The following is a 25,043-nucleotide window of genomic DNA, read 5'->3' on the forward strand; positions in this document are numbered from 1 at the left end:
GGGAGTGGATTCCTGCCCAGTCCTACTGTAGCTGAAAGACTGGGTCCTTAGATTCTGCTTGCTGCTCTGCTGGAATCACAGGGCAGGATTCTGCGGCTCAGTCAGTGAGAGAGAGAGAGAGAGAGAGAGAGAGAGAGAGAGTGTGTGTGTGTGTGTGTGTGTGTGGCACTGCCCTGCCTTTGCTCCTACTACGCTTTACCCGGAGCTGAGAGAGAGAGAGAGAGAGAGAGAGAGAGAGAGAGAGAGAGAGAGAATGTGTGTGTGTGTGTGTGTGTGTGTGTGTGTGTGTGTGTGTGTCACTGCCCTGCCTTTGCTCCTACTACGCTTTACCCGGAGCTGAAAAGCATCAGTTCCCAGCTCCAGAGGCAAATCCTGGCAGACTCTGGCCTGGCAGACTCTGGTGGCCCTAATCTGTGACCGGGAGCTTGCCTGACCCCAAAAATCAGATTCTACCACCCCCTGTGGAGAGCTCTGGGTTGGGAGGGATCAGTCTGGGACATTTCCTGGGGGAGGGGTCCTTATCATGAGATCAGGCTCTCTCAGCTGGAGACCAGTCCAGCAGACCCTCAGGCCCCACAAGACCTAATAAATCAGAATCTACATTTTAACGAGATTCCAGGGGATGTGCATGAACATCAGGTGTCTGAGAAGTACCAGCCTCTGCCACTCCCTGGCAGGGCCCTGGTTTCTCTTTATGTTTCTGCATGGAGGTGAGGACAGACATCGCTAGAATGGGACCCAGCAATCACTCCTTCTAGCCATTCACTTCACAGCTAGACAGTCTCCTGGTAAGCAGAGGCAGCACCTCCTTCAAGTTCCTGCCAGCAACCTGGCATGCTTTTATAGCTCTATCCCAGGACACTAGGACAGGCTTTTTTGTTGTTCTCCTGGCCACTGCCCACCCACAAACACACCTGCACACACCTGGGGAAAATGCAAGAGACGTGAAGGCCTGTTCTTCCTATCCATGGAGGTTGAGATTGCCTGGGGGTAAGGAACTAGAATAGGGAATGGTCATAGGATGAACCTGCATTGGCAGGCACACGTGAACACAGGCCTTGGCATAGAGCCACTGGGCCTGGACAGTCTGCAACGTGGACTGTGGCGCTCAGGTCAGGTGGTTGGGCCTTCACCCCACCCACTCCAGCCATCTGTCCTGTATGTGTGATAGGCATTTGCCCTTAGGAAGGCCGTGTAAGAGAGCAAGGCTCTGCTGGGATAACCTCTGAGAGAGAGAGTGTGCCATGGTGAGGGGGATGTTGCTGTGTGAATGAAGGACCTCCGACGCAGCAGCGTTTGGAGGTATGCATTCCTCACCAGCGAGTGTCTCATGGCGCTTGATGCCTTTCTAGGGGCACCTTTCCTGTTCACTGATCCGGTAGAGTGCTGTCCCTTGTATACCAGGCCCGGTCTGGTGTGCCTGTTTCCTGTGGGCTCTGTCCATGCAGCCCCAGTTCTCTGTAAGGCTCAGTGGCTTCCATGGACTTGAATAGAAAGCTTCCTGCAGAAGATGGGTTTTGAGAAGGAGGAGGCCCAGAGAAGGGAGCATTGCTGAGTGCTCCAGAATAAACAGATTGGGAGTGACGGAGCAGAGGTTGAAGAGGCTGGGGCAGGCCTGGTGTTTGTTGTTGGGAGCCCTCTGCACTGTGGGAGGAGCCCTCTGGGTTCTGGGTAGTGGAGGAGGAAGGCAGCAGAAAGTGGGAAGGGAGCCTGGCAGGAGGAAGGCTAACTGGAGTATGGGGCAGAGCCCTAGCTCTGCAGGAGGGACATCAGCTTGTATGGGCAGACTTGGAGAGCATTCTGGGCTACCCTCTGACCTGGAGGGCATGTGGGGTCCTGCCTGCCATCCTGGCACTCCAGATCCCCCAGCCCAAAGCCCGTGCCCTAGACCCCACCCCACTCCCTGCATACCACAGGTCTGAGCCATTGCCTCTGTTCACTCTCCACACCACGCTTCTGCCTCAACTGTTCACGCAGCTCCCAGTATCGGTCTTAGTTGTTTAGAAATAATGCTGCCTACTGCCATTGGGTGGTGCCTACTGAGTAGCAGACCCAGAGCTGGACGTTCTGCACCCCCCACCTCCAATCTATGACAACCCTGCCAGGCGGTATGTAATCCCCCACCTTACAGATGAGGAAACTGAGGATGGTGAGGTTACGTAACTTGGCCACGGTCTACCAGCCGGAGAGTGGCAGGTCTGGGATTTGATTCCAGGCTATCTTGGCTTCAGAGTTCTTGGCCTGTCTAGTGCTGCAGTCTGCTCTCCCTGGTATGTGTGCCTCAGCACATTGCTGGTTTCTTGTTTCAGTACTTTCTGGCTGCTGATCAGTGGACACATCTCTCCTGTCTAGCCTGTAGGGTCCTTGAGGACAGCATGTACATCAGTACATATGCTCTCCACTGTCGTGTCCAGGCTTAGTGCACAGCGGTACCTGTGTGCTGGGTTGAACTGGAGTATTTATAAGTGATAACTGGTGGGGGAACTTTCTCTTGGCTTCTCCTGAGGGAAGCACCAGTGGCTATTGGTGACACCCTGGGAAGGGTCTCAAATGTGACTGCTGACAGGCAGACAGACTGTGCAGCCTGTGGAGTGCTCCCCTCAAGGGGTCAGACTCCAGGAAGAAGCAGAGAGCCTGCTAGCAATGCAGTTAGGAGGCTGCTGGCCACAGCTGCCTGGGGGCACAGGCAGTAGGAAGACTTAAAGGCCCAGGGCTGGTGTGTGCTTGTCAACTTTTAGGGCAAATCCAAGACTCTTGGAAGAGGAGTAAATGCTGAGGAGAGGATTACTGGAAAGGAGAAATCTGAATGTTTACGCAGCACCCAGAGGCACTGGAGTGGAGAGGGCATGCTGGAAGTTGGGTAGAGACACAGGTTGGGAGAGGTACGGAAGACCTATGTGAATATGAGAGCAGTCTGAGGACACAGTCACCTTGAGAGGAGGCTTCCTATCACAGGAGGCCTAGGAGGCCTGGAGGAGCTGTTTCTAAAGGACGGCACAGAAGGTGAGTCATCAGCTGCAGACTCATGGTAGAGGACTGTCAGGGTCCTCCAATGCGGAGAGTCTGTGATTTACTTGACATGAAATGTGACATCCTTGATGTCAGTGCTTTTGTCAAGAGTTCTATTCCTAGAGGCAGGACAGATGAAGGGGCTCTTGTAGGATTGATATTAGAGTGATGCCATTAGGAGCTTTGCTGTGTGCTGCATTCAGCATCCTGAATTATCACCCTCCTCTGTTTGGGCAGTCTCTGAGCTGTGGGTGAGCCCAGGTGACTATACCAGGAACAGGTGGGCTTGGGTAGAAATTCTCACAGAGCCTTATGAGTGCTGCTGGTTAGGGGACAGACTACTGTTGAGAGAGGATGCCCACCTTCATGGCCACTCTGCTGCTACCTGGGTGACAAGGGCTGGTGGGAGGTGGCTTCCCAGGGGTGGGTGTCTGGTCTGCAGGTTGACCATACATTGATCTAGGGCTAAATATACCTGAAGAGGCAGTGAGCTTGACTACGTGTAGTTCTTTTTTTTTTGAGATGGAGTCTTACTCTGTTGCCCAGGCTGGAGTGCAGTGGTGTGATCTTGGCTCACCAAAGCCTCCACCTTTTGGGTTCAAGCGATTCTCCTGCCTCAGTCTCCCAAATAGCTGGGATTACAAGCACCAGCTGCCGCACCTGGTTAATTTTTGTATTTTTAGTAGGGATGGGGTTTCACCTCGTTGGCCAGGCTAGTCTGGAACTCCTGACCTCAGGTGATCTGCCTGCCTCAGCCTCCCAAAGTACTGGGATTACAGGTGTGAGCCACCACACCTGGCCTCCCCACTTCTTAAAGTGACTCTAACATGCGTTGGGATGTAGAAGATAAAATGAGATGCAGAGAATGTGGCATGTCTCAGGGCTCTCTAGGTGACGGGACTTGGTTATGCAGCCTGGTCCTATGCTCTGACTTTATGTCTCCCTCCCTGCCCCTCACCTGCCCCCATATGTCACAAGGAGCAGCCATGTGAGCAGGGATAGGACCTCATCCCAGAGTCATGGGGAGCACTGTCTGGGTGTCTGGAGAGCAGGAGACCAAATGTATATGTTGGTGGCAGAGAGGAGGCAGGGAGGCAGGGATTGTGTTTCCTGGCTTATGCTTGGATTCTCCTGGATGCTTCAGTTGCTTGACTTTTCTCACCTTCAGTGTGGGTGGGGACTGTGATGGACCCATCAGCTCATCTCTCTTCTCACTGGCCTCTGCTCCCAGAGTCAGAGGATGGCTTTTCCATGACTCTCTCAATAGCTGACAGCACGAGCAAACACAAATCAATTTAGAATCCTTCGCTATGAGGCATCTGTCCTCCTGCCCTGCCGGCCTGCTGGGGCTGCTGCATGTCAAGTGCCGGATGCTGGTGCTGTCTGTGTGTGAGGATCCCATCAGGATGATCACATGCCCCCATACCTGGCCAGGAAGGTTCCCTGGGGAAAAGCCATCCCTACTTCACCAAAACATGAAGCGTTCAACAGATTAAGTCTCCCTCTTTCACTGCAGGAGCAGATGTCCTCAGGCTGGATTCCTGCCTGGTCACTGGGAGGTGGCATGGTTTAGGCCACTGGATGGAGGCAGTGGACCCTCAGTTGGTCACTGTGGTTGGGGACCTGCCCTTGGAGACCTCTGGCAGGAAGGCAGAGGGAAGCTCTCTCCATGTGAGGCTGGAGGCAGCTCTGAGTGGAGAAGAGCAGCAGCCCCATCTTGTGTCACCTCTGTGCCACCACTGGGCTCCCCAGAGCCCTGTCCTCTAGGTTTCCCTTTGTCACTGCTGCCGTGGTTGCATACACCCCAGAGAGCAGCAGCTTCCCTGTAGTGGCAGGAGCAGACCCACCCCCCACACTGCTGCATTCAGCCGTTCCTGCTGACCACCCATAGCATCACGTCAGCCTGGGTCACAGCTGCCTTTCATCACTTTTTCCACCTCCAGCCCTTGAGGCTTTGCCAACAAAGAGCAGGGTGTGGTGGCTTGTGCTCAGAGCCATCCCTGGTGCGTCAGCAATCCCCTCCCTCTCCTGTCTTTTCATTGTCTGTCTCCACCTGGACAGCACTGCCCTTCACAGGCTCTGTCGCTTCTGGGCCCTCGAGTTCCTCTGGGAGCTGCTGGGCCGTCATCTCTCCCACATTCTGACCTCTTTATTTTTATTTATTTTATTTTATTTTTTAATAGAGACAAGGTCTTGTAGAGCCCAGGCTGGAGTGCAGTAGTGTGATTATAGTTCATTGTTACCTTAAACTCCTGGGCCCAAGCCATCTTCCTGTCTCAGCCTCCCGAACAGCTGGTTCTACAGGTGTGGGCCACCATACCCGGCTAATTTTTTAGGTTTTTTTTTGTAGAGATAGGGTCTTACTATGTTGCCTAGCCTGGTCTTGAACTCCTGGCCTCAAGTGATCCTCCTGCCTTGGCCTCCCAAAGTGCTGGGATTAGAGGTGTGAGCCATTGTGCCCAGCCCTGACCTCTTTAGATCCACTCATAGCCTCCCATGCTCATCCTCCTCCTACCCCTACTGAGGTGGAGGCTTGCTCTCAATTGCATAGCATAGCTGATGGTGACTTGGTCCAGCCAACCTCACTGGCTGTGCCCCTCCAGGCTCACCTTTCCAGGTCAGTCCTCCCATCACACAAGGTTACCCTTCTCCATCGTGCCTGATGTCCCTCGGTAGACGTGTGGTGCCCAGAGAGCTCTGTTCCCTGTGGCCCATCCAGTTTGGAACAGAAGGCTCAGTCACATTCATGTCTTCGTTCTTCCTGCCATCCCATGTTGACCGTCCGCTGGCCCTGAGCCAAGTCTTATATGCCTGGGGTTCCAGGGACAGAGACCTGTGGATGAGATGGTTATAGCCACTGAGCCTCCAAACTGCTTCAGAACTTAGGATGAGAGGAAGTTTAAGAAAAAAAAAAAAAAAAAAGACCGTGCACAGTGGCTCACACCTGTAATCCCAGCCCTTTGGGAGGCCAAGGTGGCTGGCCCCTGAGGTCAGGAGTTCGAGACCAACCTGATCAACATGGTGAAACCTCATCTCTACTAAAAATACAAAATTAGCTGGGCATTGTGGTGCATGCTTGTAATCCCAGCTACTTGGGAGGTGGAGGCAGGAGAATTGCTTGAACCCAGGAGGTGGAGTTTGCAGTGAGATCGTGCCATTGCACTCCAGCCTGGGCAACAAGAATGGAACTCCGTCTCAAAAAAAGAAAAAAAAAAAGCCAGGTGCCGTGGCTCATGCCTGTATCCCAGCACTTTGGGAGGCCGAGGCGGGAAGATCATGAAGTCAGGAGATGGAGACTATCCTGGCTGACACGGTGAAACCCCGTCTCTACTAAAAATACAAAAAATTACAAAAAATTAACCAGACATGATGGCACACCCCTGTAATCCCAGCTACTTGGGAGGCTGAGGCAGGAGAATCCGTTGAACCTGGGAGGCAGAGGTTACAGTTAGCTGAGATTGCGCCACATCGCGCCACTGCACTCCAACCTGGGTGACAGAATGAGACTCCGTCTCTCTCTCAAAAAAAAAAACAAAAAAAACCAAAAATCCAGGCTCGGCCCTGGGAACCACTTGGCCTCAGCGGAACCTATGATGAGTATAGATAAAAGAGATTATGCTGCAGCAGGGTTCTAAATCTGGAACCTTCCAGGGCTACTCCAGGACATTGTTAAAAGCAGACATCACTATATTGGTGGCACGGGCCGATTGCAAAGCTAGCAAATAGCATCCTTCTCGATCTTGAGTTGTGCCCCGTCTCCCTCCTCTCTTTCCCCTCCACTTTGGCTCTGGGCAGGGACAGGTGGGGGCACACGATTTCATTTTGTTACACATTTCAAGTTTCAGAACACAGCTTTACTAACCTTTAAGTTGTCCTGCCTTTTCTCATTTTAATCTTTATTCTCTGCTTTTTTTTTTTTTTTTTAATTCTCTACTTGTTTTTAAAACTGCATTCTCTTCCCTCTATTTCTCTCCTCAGACTCTCTCCCCGCACACCCTTCCCTTTTCTGTTGCTGGCCCCTCACCTACCCTCTGCCAGATTCCAGGGTGGTAGATTCTGTCTGGTCTGGAAGCCCAGATACCAGGATGATGGGTTTTTGACCAGAGGAGGGGATGCTGGCTCTGCTGCCACACAGTGTCTAATTCTGCTGATGCTCTTCGTCGTGGGCAGCATCACAGTTCTTGTTGTCATGCTGCTTTCCTGAGTAAACTCAAAGCCCTGTTTCCAGAATTTCCTCTGTGCTCTTTTCTCTGCTCTCATTCAGGCCCACGTAAGTACAGAAAGGAGGCCTTTGAAGGTGGGAATAGTGGGTCTGAAAATACATCTTGAAATAGAGCTGAGGGAAGAACTGAGTCATGGTAGCAAAGCCCAGGCTTCTTCCTCCCTTCCCATCCCTTCTCTAGCAGCGCTGTGTTGGGGCCACCTTCTCTGCCAGCCAGCCAGCCTGGCCCAGAATCGTCATGGGTTAGATAAGGAGCTCAGGGCTCAAGAGGTCAGCTTAAATGCTAGACTCTGTGCTTCGTATGTGGCCATATGAAGGAAAAGGTGGAGAAAAAGGAATCCAGGACTTTAGAACTGGAAGTGACTTAGAGTTCATGACATTCAGCCCCTTCCTCGTGTTAAAAGTGAAGGCAGTGTGATTTCTGTAAGGCCGATAGAGAAGGTAGAACTAGAACTCAGGTTGCTGGGCTTGCAATCTAACCCTTTAACCTATACCAGATGCTACTCAGAAGAGACACCAAGGGGCCTTTCTCTCCCAGCCTCACTTGCCAGTAGGCAGCCCTGCCTGCCAGAGGAAGTCTAGGGCCACCCTGTAAGCTGTGTTTGCTGCCAGAAAGCAGCAGCTTCCTCCTCTGTCTGCAGCCTGTGCTAGACAGCTGGCACTGTTCTTTGTTTCCTTAGCCCTTTGGCTCAAGGTGAGACTGCTGGCAGTGGCTTGGGTAGTGTTCATTCCAGGCGCTTGTGCCAGATATTAGAGCTAGAGCAAACGAAAAGGGTTGGTGCAGGGGGTCCTCAGGCAGGAGCGGAAAGCCCTTCCTGCTCTGCCGCCTCTCCCTCTCCAGGGGGAGTAGGACTCCACTGCCTAGGAGTGGCTTTAGCGCATCATGGGTAGGGGGATGAGGATGTCCAGTTGGTAAGGAGGTGCTCACTGAAGAGGTCCCTCCCCATACCCACTGTTGGCATCATTGCTGTTCCAACATCAGGAGCAGGTACCCTAAGTGCAAGGGGAAAAGGACTTTTTGAGGGCCATGGACTCAGAAAGGCAGCCAGCTTGATGGTCGGAATCAGAGTGGAGGTGATGCCCTCCTCCCACAGACCCTGCTTGTCCTCCTCTTGAAGCAGGGCCCAGCCCTCACTCACACAGTAGCCTCCTGGAGTGCTGGGATTAGAGGCATGAGCCACTGACTTGTCCAGAGACTGTGGAAAGGAGAGAGTGGAGGCTGTCACCTTGGGTATGGAAGCTGTTCTCTGATCCCAGAGCAAGGGAAGACCTGAGAGTCTGGGCCTAGAGCCAGCTGACATCTTAGTGTTTCCCTCTGTGCCTTGTGCTCCACGTTGGCCCAGAAGCAGGTGGAAGCCTCAGAGACTGCCCAGGTGGGTCTTGGCACCTGTGCCATCTGTCAGCCAACTGAGGCCATGTGTGTCCCTTGTGTGGCCTCAAATAAGTATACTGAGGCACGAGCTCTGTTCTTCACCCAGAACAAACAGAGTTGTGGAGACTGAAGGGCATGACTATTCATCATTTTCCCTTTTCTCCTGCTTAGAATGCTTCCCAGCCAGTCAGTCCTTGGCTGACACACATACTTACGTGGCTCCAGGGGAAGCAGGTGGGTTGGGCTGCTAATGTTGAGTGCTTTCTTAGGAGATGCTGAGTTGATGTGGGGCCTGAAGCCTGGCTGTGGGCGAGTGTGGAAAGCCTTACTTTTCTGAGCCCAGTGGGAGGCCTCAGCAGGGCTTCCAGAGGCTGCTATTCTGGAGGTCATCTTAAGCCCCTGCCTGACTGTCAGTGAGCTGGATGAGGACCACCTTCTTGTGTTCAGCCTGACTTTCTTCTGTAGGTTCCTCTGTGTACAAGGGTTAGGCTGGGGGCCAGGTCAGGACGACTTGAGTCACTTTGGCTTGGGGGATCCACCTGGCCCAGCTGCTCACAGCTCTTCAGAGATGGGGAGAGCTGGGACCTGCCAGAGAGGCCAGGCCAGCCCTCAGACAAATGAGTCCATCTGCATTCTGCACACAGCCACACGTCCACAGTAATTGGTGAGGTGAGAATCTTGGGGAGCAGCGGGAGGGGGATCGATCTGGCTGCCGCTCCGCGATCAGCAGGGGTCGATGCCTGCTAGTGTGAGCCTGTGCCACTCTGAAGATGGAGACACTTAAGCCTATAGGGCTGGTCTGGGGAGAGGCCCCTCCAAGACTGCACTGGTGACTTGTTTGGAGTTTCAAGTCCACGGTTTGGCTGGATGTGGATGTGAAGTGGTGAGACCTCCAGTCCATCCGTGTTCAGGCTCCTGGCCTCTGTAGGGGAGTTGCCCCTCTTTTGTCTTGGCTGGACCAAGGGGCAGGGGCAGAATCCATGTCCCAGCCCTATTAGGACACCCTGGGCTGTCAACCCTGTCTTGGGGCTGTTCCAGCAACAGGCCAGGCTGAGCTGCAGCGTGCTTCCTAGTGAGTCCTCCTCTTCCTGGAGACTGTAGAAAGCCAGCGGGCAGCAGAGGTGTCCCCTGACCCACTCTGTTCAGCTGTGTGTGTGCTGTCTCCGTCCAGCTTCTTTCTGTCTCTCCAGTGGGTAATGGGGGCTACAGTGAATGTCTGTGGTCTGGACTGGCTGCCCCCAGTAGTGGTTCCTTGTATTCAGGGGGCAACCATGGAGCTTTCTTTCTTTTTTTTTTTTTTTTTTTTTTTTGAGATGGAGTCTCGCTCTGTCGCCCAGACTGGAGTGCAGTGGCCGGATCTCAGCTCACTGCAAGCTCCGCCTCCCGGGTTCACGCCATTCTCCGGCCTCAGCCTCCCGAGTAGCTGGGACTACAGGCGCCCGCCGCCTCGTCCGGCTAGTTTTTTTTTTTTTTTTTTTTTGTATTTCTTAATAGAGACGGGGTTTCACCATGTTAGCCAGGATGGTTTCGATCTCCCGACCTCGTGATCCGCCCGTCTCGGCCTCCCAAAGTGCTGGGATTACAGGCTTGAGCCACCGCGCCCGGCCGCTTTCTTTCTTAAAAGATTTTTTTTAATTTTTGTTTTTCTTTGAGACGGAGTCTTAACCATCTTGTCCAGGGTGATCTTGAACTCTTGGAATCAAGCAATCCTCCTGCCTCAGACTCCCAAAGTGTTGGGATTACAGGCAGAAGCCACTGCTCCTGGCTTTTGGGGCTTTCTTGAGCTGTTATCCAAAAGCTATTGTGGCAGCTGTCTAGTCCAGTTGCCCTGCATATCGGTCTCAATACCTCAATATGAATCTTTTTTTTTTTTTTTTTTGAGATGGAGGCTTACTCTGTTCCCCAGGCTGGAGTGCAGTGGTGCGATCTCGGCTCACTGCAACCTCCGCCTCTTGGGTTCAAGCAATTCTTCTGCCTCAGCTTCCTGAGTAGCTGGGACTACAGGCACATACCATGCCCGGCTAATTTTTGTATTTTTAGTAGAGACGGGGTTTCACCGTGTTAGCCAGAATGGTCTTGATCTCCTGACCTTGTGATCCACCTGCCTCAGCCTCCCAAAGTGCTGGGATTACAGGTGTGAGCCACCACGCCCGGCCTTCAATATGAATATTGAAGTACACAAGCCCCCAGGAGACTTACCTGCCTATGTGGGAGGGCTGTTGCTCTCTGCGCCCACCCACAGCCCTTGGATAGTAAGGCATCTATGGGCCTCCGTTGACTGCATGCTCCTGGACCCTCCCTGACTTTCCTCCTCCTCAGGCCCAGCGTCTCCCCAAGAGTCACTGGGTGCTGCTGGCCCAATGATGAGGATGACCCTATTAGGTGTGTTTGGGAATGTGGTTCCCTTGTTGCTCCCACTTCAGCTCAGTAAAACTTGGAATAACCTTCCAAAGAGTGGGTGAGGACAGAAGCTGCAGGTAGCCCCAGCCCTTCCTCAGGAAGGTGGAAGCATGTTCTCCCTGCCTCACCCCTCTGTGGCAGTGGGGAAGGGGGTAGGGGAAGAGTTAGAAGTCAAGGGAGCCAGACTGGGGGTAGCAGTAGTCAGTGTGTGTGTGTGTGTCTGCTACATGGCTGTGCACCTGCCCTGAAGGTGGGCTCTCAGATCCCTGGCATGTTCAGGGGTTCCTCAAGGTGAAGGGTACCATGGGTGGAACAGGCAGACCTCAGCTGGCAGGAAGGAAAGTGATGGCATCCTTAGCGTCCCTGTTGAGTCATCTGCAGCATGCTCAGGAAAGGTCCTAGCTGCCTACCCTTTGGGTAGGCATCAGAGCCTGTGCCAAAAGTGCTCCTAGGAGATGCAGGGACGCAAGGACTCACCTGGCTAAGCCCCAAGGCCTGGAAGCAGCTTCGGGAAAGGGCACCCATCCGGCAGCACCGTGGGTTGTTTACTCGCTGAGCCTGTGCCTGCTGAGTGCTTCCTATATGTGCAGCACCAGGCACTGGGGCTCATCCAGCTCAGCATGATCTCATGGGAATAATAAACCAACATGAAATTGCAGTCTCAAGTTACAGCTGGAATAATTGTTGGAAGCACTGGGGGCTAAGAGGGAGTCTGAGCAAGTGTCTTTTACCCTGAGAACCTGAGGATCCAGCCAGGTGAAGACAGCATGCAGCCTGAGGCCCTGAGACAGACAGCTGCTGGGTTCACAGCTGAGATGAGGCAGCCCTGGGTGCACGTGGTAGAGTGGGCTTTGTGGAGTTCCTCCCAGGGGACAGAATGTACTAAAATGAGGCTGGGCCGGGCACGGTGGCTCAAGCCTGTAATCCCAGCACTTTGGGAGGCCGAGACGGGCGGATCACAAGGTCAGGAGATCAAGACCATCCTGGCTAACACGGTGAAACCCCGTCTCTACTAAAAAAATACAAAAAACGGCCGGGCGCGGTGGCTCAAGCCTGTAATCCCAGCACTTTGGGAGGCCGAGACGGGTGGATCACGAGGTCAGGAGATCAAGACCATCCTGGCTAACACGATGAAACCCCGTCTCTACTAAAAAATACAAAAAACTAGCCGGGTGTGGTGGCGGGCACCTGTAGTCCCAGCTACTCGGGAGGCTGAGGCAGGAGAATGGCGTAAACCCAGGAGGCGGAGCTTGCAGTGAGCTGAGATCCGGCCACTGCACTCCAGCCTGGGTGACAGAGCAAGACTCCATCTCAAAAAAAAAAAAAAAAAAAAAAAAAATGAGGCTGGCGCACAGCACTGCCAGGAGCCCTTTGTGGCTTAGAGAAGTAATGAGGGCTGGAGGGTGCCACTGAGAAGGGTCCTGGTTCCTGCCTGGTCCCAGGAGTACCTGCCCTCAGCCAACGGGGAAATCTAGTTGCCTTGAGTTGTTTCCTTTCCTCCCCACGCTGGGAGGCGGAGGCAGGGAGTAGTGGTCTCCTACCACTGCTTTGGTAGTTGGAGAGAGGTTGGACCTTCTCTGTAAGGACTGGGAAGTTCCCCTCTAAGTGGCCTGATCCTGGTCATCCAGAGATTGGAGCTTCAATCTGACTTAGGATGTGGTGGAAAAGTTTGAGTCATTCTCTTACATTCCCCTGAGTTACGATACTCCTGGGGCAGGTTGGGGGGTCTTGGCAGAGGCCATCTCCCTGAGCCAGGCTTTGGGTCCAGTGCACCATAGAAGTTTGCTCCCTGGGAGAGTGGACGGGTCCTTTCCTTCCTTGCCAGACTCCATCACCTGGAGAGCAGCCCCTGTTCAGCCTGGGCCAGCGTTGGGCAGGGAGGCCCCAAGCACTACATGAGAGGAGGGGCAGCACCTTAGGAAAGTGAAGGGATGCTGGGTAGTGGCCTCATCCAGATGGGGTGGGCAGTGTCGGATACTCTCACTCTAATGCTTGTCCTTGGTCTCTAGCCCTGGCCTAGTGTGTCCAACCTGGCCAAGGACTTCATTGACCGCCTGCTGACAGTGGACCCTGGAGCCCGTATGACTGCACTGCAGGCCCTGAGGCACCCGTGGGTGGTGAGCATGGCTGCCTCTTCATCCATGAAGAACCTGCACCGCTCCATATCCCAGAACCTCCTCAAACGTGCCTCCTCGCGCTGCCAGAGCACCAAATCTGCCCAGTCCACGCGTTCCAGCCGCTCCACACGCTCCAACAAGTCACGCCGTGTGCGGGAGCGGGAGCTGCGGGAGCTCAACCTGCGCTACCAACAGCAGTACAATGGCTGAGCCGCCTGGCTCTGCATACATGCAGCATGGCCCAGCCTGGCCACACACTGCGGTGCCATCTGTGCCTGATGCCCTCTCTGGAGATAGGCTCATGTAGCCCGCAGTAGGTGAAGAATGTCTGGCTCCGGCCCTTTCTCTGTGCCCTCAGCAGCCCCTGTCCTCACTATGGACCTGGGCCAGGTGTGACAGAGTGGAGGTAGCCCAGGGGGCTGTGACTCCCCCTGAACTGAGAGCCTGGCTTGGCACTGATACCCCTCTTGGTGGGCAGCTGCTCTGGTGGAGCTGGGAAGGGATAGGACCTGGCCTTCACTGTCTCCCTTGCCCTTTGACTCTTCCCAAATCAAAGGGGCCTGCAGTGCTGGGTGAAGTGTCCTGTGGCCTCAGGACCCTTTGGGACAGTTACTTCTGGGACCCCCTTTCCTCCACAGAGCCCCTCTCTCTGGCTCCACACATTCCCATGCATCCTGATCCTTCAGATTGTGCTCCAGTGGGAGACCCTGGTAGGCACAAAGCTTGTGCCTTGACTGAAACCGTAGCCCCTAGCTAGATCCAAACAACCCTCCACCTCGTAATCAAGATCTGTCTTCCTTCATGGTGCCCCGAGGGAGCCTTCCTGGTCCCAGGACCTCTGGTGGTAGGGCCATGGCGTGGACTTTCACCCTTCTGGACTCTGTGGCCATGCTGGTCGTCGGCTTGCCCAGGCTTCAACCTCTTCAGACTCTGAGGGGTCTCTGCCCACCAGCCCACTGCCCTTGGTGCCTTCTTTGTAGAGTCTACTGCTACCTCCCTCTCCCCATTGGATGTTCATTCCATTCCCCAGGTGCCTCCTTCCCAACTGGGAGGGGTTAAAGGGAGCCCCACTGCTGCTACCTGGGGGATAGGGCACCTGGGGGCCAAGGCAGAGGGCAGGGGGCCCCTCCCCATTAGGGTCCAGTGTCAGCCTGGGTTCTATCCTTTGGTGCAGCCCATTGCCCTTTCCCTTCAGGGTCTGTCGCTCCCTCCTCTGCAGCTGCACAAAGACGCCATCTGGTGTCTGCATGGGTGTTGGCAACCTGGGAGTGATCACTGCACACCCATCGTGCACACCCGCTCATCGTGCACACCCGTAGTCCTCCACGAAGACATGGGAAGGTAGGAGTTGCCGCCCTGGGGGAGGGTCCCAGGCTGCTCACCTCTCCCCTTCTGCTGAGCTTCTGCGCACCCCTCCCTGGAACTTAGCCGTACTGTGTGACCTGCCTCTGAACCCTGGGTGCCTGGGGCACTGCCTTCTGACACCTGGCCTTGCCCCATCCACCCTGTGCTGCTTCCCTTCACAGCATTAACCTTCCAGTCTGGGTCCCGCTGAGTCGAAAGCTGGAAGGAGCCCCTGTGGGAGGTAGGTGGGGTTGGGTGGCTGCTTTCCCAGAGGCCTGAGGCAGAACCGTCCCCATTTCTGTTGTGGTATCTCCCCCACCACAAACCAGGCTGGAACCCAAGCCCCTCCCTCCACAGCTGCCTTCAGTGGGTAGAATGGGGCCAGGGCCCAGCTTTGGCCTTGGGTCAACTGCAGGGCCCCTGGCATTAGGGGAGGGTTTGGCTCCCACTCAGCTTCTGCCAGTTGGCAGCCTGGGCCAGGCCCTCCTCTTCCTGCATGTGCCACCTACAGTGGGAAACAAAACTAAAGAGACCACTCTGTGCCAAGTCAACTGTGCCTTAGACACACCCTCCTGCCGTCCTCACTGCCCCCTGGGCAGGAGGCAGTGGAGAACCAAGCCCCATGGCCTCAGGATTTCCTCCCAGTTCCCTAACTGTCTCTGAGGACCTGAAGCTCTGGGGATTATGTTCTCTCTCGCCCAGGGTGGGCCTGGTCCTGAGGGCGGGACAGGGGGTTTGGAGATGTGTGCCTTTGATAGACCCACTTGGGCCTTCATGCCATGGACCGTGGATGGAGAATGTGCAGTTATTTATTATGCGTATTCAGTTTGTAAATGTATCCTCTGTATTCAGTAAACAGGCTGCCTCTCCAGGGAGGGCTGCCATTCATTCCAACAGCTCTGGCTTCTTGCTGTAGGACCAAGGGGTTGCCCTGGAGGAGGGGTGGGGTCCCTGGCCTGGGCATGACTACTCTAGGAAGAGCCACTGCTACTCAAGGAGCCACTCGGCCCCGTCCATGCCAGAAGTCCAAGTAGGGAGTCGAACCCTCAACAGCCTCTGCTTTCTCCTGAGCCAGGAAGACAGACACGAATGCATGATGGGACAGGGCCTGGGTCTTTAATGGGTTGAGCTGGGGAGGGGCCTGTGGTGGGCTCAGTTGTAGGCAATGACCTGGTTGATCCAGGCGCTGAACTTGCTAACTCGAGTATACACGGCAGGTGCGCGCACATTGCAGTTTTTGGTACCCCAGGAGACAATACCAATAAGCACCCACGTGTTTCCCTTCTGGCAGACAAGAGGGCCTCCGGAGTCACCCTGAGAGGGAAGAGGGAGGGAGAAGTGAGTGTGGGGGGTTGGGGAGGTGTGCCACAGGACAGCGCAGAGGACCGGGTGCTGGGCTCACCTGGCATGAGGAAGCACCTGCGCCACCTGCACAGATCATGGAGTCGGTGATATCTGAGCCCCAGTACTGCCGGCACTGATTCACAGTGACCAGGGGCAAAGCCACCTGCTGCAGACGTGCTGGTGTCACATTGCCTGTGGGCCAGGAGGGGTAGTCAGGTGGGGCCCAGAACACTGGTCCCCACCCCAGTCCTCCCACCCTGAGCTTTGGCCTGAGTTCCTACCCACGCCACTGAGGCGACCCCAGCCGGTGGTGACACATGTGAGGCCTTCAGTCAGAGCCTCGTTTGAGGATGCCAGGCAAACTGGCGAGATGCGTGTTGTGTACTGGGCTGGTGAGGCGAGCTTCAGCAGTGTCACGTCATTGTTCATGGTGGTAGGGTTCCAGCTAGGGTGTGTAATGGCCTGTGGGGTCAGATACAGTCCATGTTGGGCTGGGGTGGGCCCCGGCACCTGGGGCTGATGGGTGCTGAGCAGGGTAGGCCAGGGCGTGTCCTGAATTCCCCGTTCCCAGCACCCATCCACTTGCACTGCCCACTTTTCCTCTGTGTCTGCAACCCAGGCACTCACCTGAGAGATGGACAGAACCTGCAAGGGCTCAGCGTTTGACGATAGGTCATGCTCGCCCAGGACAACAAAGTGGCGGCCAGGGCTGCAGAGGGGTGGGGTTAGGCAGCTGCAGGGAGGCCAGAGCGAGAGGGGGACAGCCAGGGGAGGAGGCAGGAAGAGGCGAGGGGCGGGGCAGGTGGAGTGCAGGTGCTCACCTGACATTGCAGTGGGCAGCAGTGACCACCCAAGACTGGCTGATGAGAGAACCACCGCAAAAGTGGAAGCCGCTGCTGTCCTGGGGTCAGGGCTCAGAGGTCAGAGTGGGGTTGGGCTGCTTAGGCTGCCCCTAGGCATGACGTACCCAGGACCCTGCCCACCCCTCCGGTGGTATACCTGCAGGGACACCTGCCAGGGCCAGGAGCCTGGTACTGCATTCTCCCCGTTGACAATCCTCTGGCTGAAGCTCAGGGCTGGTTTGATGGCAGGAACACCGCAGCCTGGCCATTGGGCTAATGAGGACCTGCTTCCTATGCCTCAGCCCACCTTTCCCCACCTCCTTCTGGGTGCCCGAGGCTGTGCACCCCAGATAGGTCAGTCAAGAGGGTACAACACTACCCCTTTCCCAACAGGGTACATGCAGGCACCTTCGGGCCCCACAGCTATCTTGGTTATCCCCATCCAACCAGTCCCCCAGTGCTTCTGTTCTCTCACATCTTTCTCCAGCCTAGTCCCCGCTGTTCCCCATCTCTACCCCTGGTCTCTCTGCCCGCTCCAGGCCTGGACAGTACATACCCTTCATGCAGCCAGAAGGTTCTTTCTAAAAGTCATGGGCAGCTCTTCCTGTCTCAGCTTCCTAAACACTCCCGGGCTCCAGAGCCTTGCTCAAGCTCTGGTCCTATTCGTGAGACTCCCCCACCCCACCTCTTGCCCCCTCCCAGCCCTGCAGGCCTGGTCCTGCTCCCCTGCCCTGGCATATCCTGTTTCCTTTGCCCACTCTGTCCACCTTTGTCCCTTCCAGCCAGCCTGGCCCCTTCCCTGGGCTAGTGCTGGGAGCTGAGTTGTTCCCAGGTCTAAATCAGGGCTGGTCCTGGCCCACTCACCCCAGGAGGAACCGAGGAGAACCAGGCTTAGGGTCAGGCTGAGCAGCAGCATCGTGGCAGATGTGAGGTTGGGAGCTGGGCCTGGCTTTATGGGTCTTCTCGTCCTTGAGCTAAAGCTCCAGGCCTGAGGCCAGGCCAGCTGTGTAGACTCAGCCCCCTCCCACGCTCCAGTCAAGAGAGGCCCTTTAGGCAAGGTCCCCTGACCCAGGCCTATACTTATCAGACAGAGCCCAGGTGTGAGGCTCTCACCTCTGCCACCTCCCAAAGCCTGGCCTCTAATTGGCTCCCAGAACCACCTCCCATTCCAAATGTTGAGCCCTGGGTACCGAGGGCAGATGGTTAAATTAGGTCTATAGTGACAACCTGGTGGCTGGGATCAGAGGAGTCTCCCAGGGCTATCAAAGGCACCAGGCTCTCAGAGAAGGCCACTCAGCAACCAGGGTGTTCTGACTGGTGGAGGGAATGCTCACTGTGGTCGACTTTGCTGTGAAGGGTCAGGGGCCGTGAGGTTCTGGCAGGTTGGGAGTCCTAACACATCATCTCAGTGGTTCCTCATCCGTTTGGAACAGGAGTCATAGGTCTGCTCAGAGATGGTGACTCTCCCACCAGCACGTGGTTGAGTTGGACACAAACCTGCATTTGTCTGGCACTGAAGCCCCCAGTCTTTTTTTTTTTTTTTTTTTTTGAGACAAGAGTCTCACTCTTCGCCCAGGCTGGAGTGCAGTGGCTCGATCTTGGCTCACTGCAAGCTCCGCCTCCCGGGTTCACACCATTCTCCTGCCTCAGCCTCCCGTGTAGCTGGGACTACAGGCGCCCGCCACCATGCCCGGCTAATCTTGTATTTTTAGTGGAGATGGGATTTCACTGTGTTAGCCAGGATGGTCTGGATCTCCTGACTTTGTGATCCGCCCACCTCGGCCTCCCAGAGTGCTGGGATTACAGGCGTGAGCCACCGAGCTCGGCCAAGAAGCCCCCACTCTTAACAATGAGATGATGCTTGTGAAGTGCCTGGCATTTAGGAGGGCAAAGTGTGAGCTCTTGGTGCCTGGCAGACCCTGAACTGAGGCTGCAGTTGGAGGTGGAGAGTGACAGCCATCAAAACTCTGCCACCCTCTCTAGGCCTGGGGGCTCCCATGGGCAAGCCCCTGGTGTCTGCAGCCCATTTGTTACTGAGATGCAGGCCAAGCTTGAAGGGAGAAGACACCCTGTGTGTAGAATTCCAACAGGTGCATTGGCTGGCCTGCTTCCGGGAGTGTGAGGGCTTTAACTGATTCAAGAACAGATCAGGGCTGGGTGTGGTGGCTTACGCCTGTAATGCCAAAACTTTGGGAGGCAGAGGTAGGAGGCTTGATTGCAGGAGTTCGAGACCAGCCTGGGCAACGTGATGAAACCCTGTCTCTACAAAAAAAAGTTTTTTTAATTAAAAAATGATCTGGGCATGGTGGTACACACCTGTAGTCCCAGCAACTGAGAAGGCTGAGGCAGGAGGGATCACTTGAGCCCTTTTCAAGGCTGCAGTGAGCCATGAGTGCACCACTACATTCCAGCCTGGGCGATGGAGCTAGACCCCGTCTCAAAAAAAGAAACCGCATCGTTTAAAAAATGAGATGAATTGGCCAGGCGCAGTGGCTCACGCCTGTAATCCCAGCACTTTGGGAGGCCGAGACGGGCGGATCATGAGGTCAGGAGATTGAGACCATCCTGGCTAACACAGTGAAACCCTGTCTTTACTAAAAATACAAAAAATAGCTGGGTGTGGTGGCGGGCGCCTATAGTCCCAGCTACTCAGGAGGCTGAGGCAGGAGAATGGCGTGAACCCAGGAGGCAGAGCTTGCAGTGAGCCGAGATCACGCCACTGCACTCCAGCCTCGGTGACAGAGCAAAACTCTAAGAAAAAAAAAGATGAATTAATGGATAGAGAGATGGATAGATGATAAAGCAAATATAACAAAATACTATCAGGTTCAATATACAACTCTACTTTTCTGTTACATTTACAAATATTCATAATAGAATGTTGGGGCTCAGGGAGCAGTCAGCGGCCCAGGGATGTCCAGCCTGGCATAGACCCTCCCTGGAGCCTGGGCCGACTCTCCCTGACAGTTCTGAAGCTGCAGTGGAGTTCATCTGTTTGTTTCACTAAGGGCAGGATGCTCTTGCTGGCACCCAGCAGCCAGGCCTGAGACTCAGCAGGGGCCCAGCAAAGGTTTGTTGGAGAAATGTGTCCTCTCTCCCCATGTGAGTCCTGTGAGCCTTCTTAACCCGGAAAACTTGGAGTCACAAGTCCAACATGTGCAGACAGAAGCCAAGCTTCAGGTGAGCAGTGCAGGCATGCCTCGCCATCTGAGGGGTGTTACCAGTAAAGATGTTGTGAGGTTGAGAAGTGCTTGGTGAGAACTTGCCTTGGAGTCAGGGAGTGGCTCCTCTTGTCAGCACTTTAGCCCTCAGTGAGGCCTTACTGAAAGGTATGAGCTTTGTCCTGGGCCACTGAGGAGCCATGGAAAGTCCCTAGGAGGGGTCATGGGGTCTTTTGTGTTTTACAAGTCTCCAGTGGACTAGAGGGCAAGAGCAAGGCAGTGGAGTGATGGGGGAGCCTCCAAGGTGTGGAGTCAGAAGGAAGGTTTGGATGGAGATCAAGCCTGCAATGCTGGCCAGGGCTGGGGTTCTGGAGCTGTAGGTGCCTGAGGTGATGGGTGAAGAGCATGTCTTAGGCCAGACACTAGAGCTATGGGAAGTAATGGTCCCTGCAGGGACACCTTAGCTACAGAGCCCTGCTGGCTGCCTGCCCACCCTACTCCACTCAAGAATGACACAGCCATCTGTTTAACTGTATTTTCTGGGTTTATTCCCCCTTGTTCCAAGCTCTAAGCCTCAACCTATTTTACTCCACCTCCATAGCCTGCACAGTTTCCTCCACTAGCTCCAGGGTTAGTGGCTTCACGGTTTGGGTCAGGACAGCTGTGGTTCCAGGCACAAAGTGGTAGCGGCCAGACCTGGAAGAGAGGAGGGACGGCCTCTGAACATGGGCCTGTCATGTGGCCCATCCCCTTCTTGCAGCCCTCCATCTCCCCTGCTGCAGCCCCACACATCCCTGTGGTACCCCATCTCCAGCACTCACCTCTTCACGGGCTCTGTGGGTGAGCTCAGTGTCCGCAGCAGCTTGGCGCCAGTCTTCGTGATCACACATGCGTCCACATTGCCCCCGGAGCCCAGGTCACCCAAGATTCCGGCGGTGATGGCTTCCACCAGCAGCCCCTGAGCGGCCTCTAGCTGCGGTGATGAGTGTGTGAGGCCTGACGGGCCCTCTGCTGTTAACTTAGGCTATAGCCTGGGGACTTGCCTGTCCACTCACCCAATCTGGTCTTGCACCCCAAACCCCCACTGTGTTTCTCCCTCTGAGCCTTAGCCACCTCTGAGGCAATATCACCTGCTTCCATCCCACCCCAAACAAAATGTAGGCTCCAGACGTTGATATAAGTGTGACCCTACTGGTCCTTCCCTCCACCCTCGGCTCCAAAAGATCCTCTGTGAGCTTCGACTTCTCCCAACCGTCCAGGCTTTGGTATTGGACGGTGTTGTGCCAGGACCGCACTTCTCTGCCCTTACTCCACTCACCCTTCAGTGGTCACCACCTCCAAGCCTTCCCCCACCTCCACACCGGGCTAGGGTCCTGTGCTCCCCCAGCTCCCGGGTGCACATCCCACCAGCGACCACATAGTCGGGGACAGAGGCCGCTCACCGTCATGTTCGGCTGGAACCGGTCTTCTAGTACCGCCAGGGCCTCGCCCTGGCCAGAGCCTGAAGGCAGGAGAAGCATCTGAGGTCAACCGCTGCCACCCAGTTTGGAGTACAACCGTGAGGCCAAGGTCACAGGGGCAGGGTTCGAGGAGAAGGGACAGAAGTGCTCACCCAGGGCTGTGAAGGGCAGACGGCTGTAGGAGCCATGGGGATGCACGCTGTAGAGCTGCGGTCCAGTCGGGTCTACGCCGCCCACGATCAGCGATGCACCCACGTGGCCCCGGTACCTGCTCGAGGATGGGCGGGGTCGGTCACAAGCAGGGGCCTAGGCCCCGCCCCTCTATGCCTCCGCCCTTAGGTACTATCCCCGCCCCTTCCTGTGATGTGGCGCCCGATGACTGACATAGCCTTTTCCGATAGCCCAGCTTCTCTTGAGCTGGCCTCTTCCGGTCACCTGGCCCGTCGCGGCCCCGCCCCCCTTTCTGTCCAGCCTTCCATCGGCCCCGTGCCGGCAACGACCCCTCCGGGGATCCTGTTAGCCCCGCCCCCGCACCGGAAGAGCGTCTGGCACAGGACGCGAGTGACCGTGGCCACGCGGGGCTCTCGGCCCGTGGATAGCGCGTGTAGCTCCATCTTGGACGCCACCATCCTTGTGGTCATCTCGGCGTCAGCGGCTACTCCAGCCCCACAGCAGCTGAGGGAAAAGGGAGGATCGGTGTGGGCAGGGCTGGCACGTGCCGGGACCGGAGTGGGAACGAGGGGGCCGTTCTCTTTTGCGTGAGGGAACTGGGCTGGTGAGTCTCACTAGATTTTGGGGGCGATGAAGTGGATCTTCTCACAGCTCTTGTCCGCCACGACCGAATCGTTAGTGGCTCGCGTGTCGGCGCCCAGAATGACTCCGTCCTGAGGAGAGGGAGGGACCGCAGCCTCAGTGCCTGCTCGATACTCCCGGCTCCCCTCCAGCTCCCCTGTCCTTCCCCGCTGCTCACTTGGAACACAAGGCCCGCGATGGTTGTCCCTGTCTTGCGTGCATGAGGGACCTTGAGCCCCGGGAGGACGCGTTCCAAGGATGCATTTCTGGAAACGGAGGAGAGCGCCCAGGTTTCGGCTCTGCTTCCAGTACCCCTGTTGCTTCCCCTAACCTGGTCCCCGTCTCCCTCATCTTCCGGGGTAAGCCTGGAACCCAAGTCGCCCAACACACCCTCTCCCACCCCCAGCCAGGAAAAAAGGCCACGACCAAGCAGAGGTGACTCAGGAGTGATCGTCCCCTCCCCAGCCCCCGCTTCACCTTTGGCAGTTCTCGAAGGAGAAGCCCCCTCGGGGCTCCAAGGCTGGCTTCAGCATCTTGGGGCAGGCAGAGCGGATTAGGGGTCGCGGGTGGATGAGTCGGTCAGACAAGTGGGGCCAGTGAGGAACTAAAAAGTCCTCTGCTAGGCTCGACGTCTGTCCTTCCTGCTTTCGCTTTCGCCTTTACCCTTCAAAGGCCCGTGGCGGTTTTCTGCATCTTGTCTTTCACTTTCGGCTTCACTTGTGGCTCTGAGCATTTGGAGAACTGGGGGATGTCCCTTGCTGTGCCCTCTGTGCTGCTCACAGGGTCCTCTGTTGGATAGAGATTCAAATCTCTTCCCTTCTAGACATTGTTCAGGTCCTCCTCCCCCTCCATCTGAGCCCCCTGCTCTTACCCTAGCCTCAACTCTGACCTCCAGTCCCAGCATAATAAAGCTCTCAGAGCCTTGGCCAAGTCTGCATTGTTGCTGGCCACCCAGTAGCATCAGGCGTGGCTGACTTTTGTTCCTTGTCACCTTTCTTCCAACTCTTGCCTCTTGTGTTGCCTTCACTCCTCTGTGAAACCTCAAACACAGGCTCAGTCCTCAGCCACAGGGACCCTGGTCTTTCCATCTTCCATCTCAGGTGACATCTTCCCCCTCTCAAGAGGGGCACCATGGGTGCTGGGTTCCACTCACGGCCAAGCCTTGTTATTTCACCTCCCCAGTGACCTCTTATCTGCACACATCTTTCTCCTAGCACTTCTCGTCTCAGCTAGCAACCTCTCCCACCTGGACATTGCACTGGCCTCCCTGATTACCTTGCGATTCTTGCCCCCTACCTCAGGCTACACCTTACCCTGCAGAGAGTGGGTCTTTCTGAATTGGAAATCTGGTCACACTCTTTCTCTGGTTTAAACCCTTCAGCAATCTGGGCCTGGTGGCTCACACCTGTAATCCCAGCACTTTGGAAGCCCGGGAGTTCGAGGCTGCAGTGAGTACGGATCATGCCATTGCACTCCAGCCTGGGCAACAGACCCCATCTCAAAAGGGGAAAAAAAAAGACTTAGGTTTGAGCCTAAGAGCAGCACGCAGCTGCCAAAGGGTTTACTTTTTTTTTTTTTTTTTGAGACGGGGTCTTACTCTGTTGCCCAGGCTGGAGTACAGTGGTGCGATCTCATTTCACTGGAACCTCTGCCTCCCAGGCACAAGCACTCTTCCACCTCAGCCTCCTGAATAGCTGGGATCACAGGCACATACCACCATGCCTGGCTAATTTTTTGTTTTTTTTTTTTTTGGTGGAGATGGGGTTTCACCATGTTGCCCAGGCTGGTCTTGAACTCCTGAGCTCAGGTGATCCACCCTCCTCAGCCTCCCAAAGTGCTTGGCTTACAACCATGAACCACCATGGTTGGTTGTGCCTGGCCTATTTTACTTTTTTTTTTTTTTTTTTTTTGAGACAGAGTCTTGCTCTGTCGCCCAGGCTGGAGTGCAGTGCCGCGATCTCAGCTCATTGCAAGCTCCGCCTCCCGGGTTCACGCCATTCTCCTGCCTCAGCCTCCCGAGTAGCTGGGACTACAGGTGCCCGCCACCACGCCCGGCTAATTTTTTATATGTTTAGGAGAGACGGGGTTTCAGTGTGTTAGCCAGGATGGTCTCGATCTCCTGACCTCATGATCCGCCCGTCTCGGCCTCCCAAAGTGCTGGGATTACAGGTGTGAGCCACCGCGCCTAGCCCACTACTATTTTTTTTTTTGACACAAGGTCTTGCTGTTGCGCAGGCTGGAGTGCCATGGCACCATCTTGGCTCACTGCAACCTCAGCCTCCCTAGAAGATTTGACTACAGGTGTGGCCACGCCTGACTAATTTAAATTTTTTTTTTTTTTTTTTTGAGATGGAGTTTTGCTCTTGTTGCCCAGGCTGGAGTGTAATAGCGTGATCTCGGCTCACCACAACGTCCACCTCTCAGGTTCAAACGATTCTCCTGCCTCAGCCTCCTGAGTAGCTGGGATTACAGGCATGCGCCACCATGCCTGGCTAATTTTGTATTTTTAGTACAGACGGGGTTTCTCCATGTTGGTCAGGCTGGTCTCAAACTTCCGACCTCAAGTGATCCGCCCGCCTTGGCCTCCCAAAGTGCTGGGATTACAGGCATGAGCCACCACGCGCGGCCTAATTTTTTAAATTTTTGTAGAGATGAGGTCTCACTATATTGCCCAGGCTGGTCTCGAACTCCTGGGCTCAATCAAGTCAAACCCAAGTCTTTACAGTGGTCCATTACTCTTCTTGTCCCTCTGACTTCAGTATAGGCACTGCCTCCTCTGGGAGGCCTTTGCTGACCCAAAAGACTCAGCCTCTTGTGCTCCCTAAGCTTTCCTCAGAGCATTTAGCTTCATTAGTAATTAAACTTTCATTAGTGAAATGATCTGATTAATGGTTGTCATTCCCAGATTCAAATTCTAAATTTTTTTTTTTGAGACCCAGTCTTTTTTTTTTGAGAGTCTCACTCTGTCGCCCAGTCTGGA

General features: G+C 55.2%; 3 protein-coding genes across 7 annotated transcripts in view; 1 reads left to right on the forward strand and 2 right to left on the reverse strand.

Moving 5' to 3' along the window:
- Positions 1-15,358, forward strand: part of PSKH1 (protein serine kinase H1) — a 39,843-nt gene extending 24,485 nt beyond the window's left edge. The window contains exon 3 of the mRNA XM_005592303.5: positions 13,013-15,358. Within this exon, the coding sequence (XP_005592360.1) occupies positions 13,013-13,330 (318 nt within the window). The 3' untranslated portion in view covers positions 13,331-15,358. The remainder of the gene's footprint in view (positions 1-13,012) is intronic.
- Positions 15,359-15,558: 200 nt separating this feature from the next.
- CTRL (chymotrypsin like) lies at positions 15,559-17,576 on the reverse strand. 3 transcript variants are annotated; one of them, XM_005592301.4, is made up of 7 exons: positions 17,515-17,576; positions 16,808-16,911; positions 16,630-16,709; positions 16,436-16,517; positions 16,090-16,270; positions 15,867-16,000; positions 15,559-15,778 (listed from the first exon to the last, which is right to left on the reverse strand). In XM_005592301.4, exons 1-7 carry the CDS (start codon positions 17,564-17,566, stop codon positions 15,617-15,619), a joined length of 795 nt encoding a protein of 264 aa, XP_005592358.1. In that variant the 5' UTR covers positions 17,567-17,576; the 3' UTR covers positions 15,559-15,616. The 3 variants fall into 3 exon arrangements, with proteins under 3 accessions (XP_005592358.1, XP_065393582.1, XP_065393583.1); XM_065537510.1 differs by having other exon boundaries at positions 16,090-16,517; XM_065537511.2 differs by lacking the exons at positions 16,436-16,517; positions 17,515-17,576 and having other exon boundaries at positions 16,808-17,055.
- Positions 17,577-20,336: 2,760 nt separating this feature from the next.
- On the reverse strand, positions 20,337-22,706 carry PSMB10 (proteasome 20S subunit beta 10). Of its 3 annotated transcripts, none has more exons than XR_012429028.1 (8): positions 22,541-22,706; positions 22,242-22,329; positions 22,058-22,155; positions 21,806-21,946; positions 21,424-21,539; positions 21,254-21,312; positions 20,633-20,780; positions 20,337-20,507 (listed from the first exon to the last, which is right to left on the reverse strand). XR_012429028.1 is itself a non-coding variant. In XM_015443029.2 (8 exons), the coding sequence occupies exons 1-8, from the start codon at positions 22,594-22,596 to the stop codon at positions 20,396-20,398; spliced, it is 822 nt and encodes a 273-aa protein (XP_015298515.2). In that variant the 5' UTR covers positions 22,597-22,706; the 3' UTR covers positions 20,337-20,395. The 3 variants fall into 3 exon arrangements, 1 of the variants encoding a protein (XP_015298515.2); XM_015443029.2 differs by having other exon boundaries at positions 20,633-20,784; XR_012429029.1 differs by lacking the exon at positions 21,254-21,312 and having other exon boundaries at positions 20,633-20,784.
- Positions 22,707-25,043: the final 2,337 nt, after the last annotated feature.

The sequence above is a fragment of the Macaca fascicularis genome, chromosome 20 (genome assembly GCF_037993035.2).
Source record: "Macaca fascicularis isolate 582-1 chromosome 20, T2T-MFA8v1.1".
Taxonomy (NCBI): Eukaryota; Metazoa; Chordata; class Mammalia; order Primates; family Cercopithecidae; genus Macaca; species Macaca fascicularis.

Coding starts and splice junctions, on each gene's coding strand:
- PSMB10 (XM_015443029.2), bottom strand. CDS start 22,596: ATGCTGAAGCCAGCCTTGGAGCCCCGAGGGGGCTTCTCCTTCGAGAAC. Junction 21,947..22,057: donor TTCATCGCCCCCAAAATCTA/GTGAGACTCACC, acceptor CTTTTCCCTCAG/CTGCTGTGGGGCTGGAGTAG. Junction 21,540..21,805: donor CTGTGCCAGACGCTCTTCCG/GTGCGGGGGCGG, acceptor ATCCTCGAGCAG/GTACCGGGGCCACGTGGGTG.
- CTRL (XM_065537510.1), bottom strand. CDS start 17,566: ATGCTGCTGCTCAGCCTGACCCTAAGCCTGGTTCTCCTCGGTTCCTCC. Junction 16,912..17,514: donor TCTCCTCGGTTCCTCCTGGG/GTGAGTGGGCCA, acceptor CCCAATGGCCAG/GCTGCGGTGTTCCTGCCATC. Junction 16,518..16,629: donor GCTGCCCACTGCAATGTCAG/GTGAGCACCTGC, acceptor ACCCCTCTGCAG/CCCTGGCCGCCACTTTGTTG.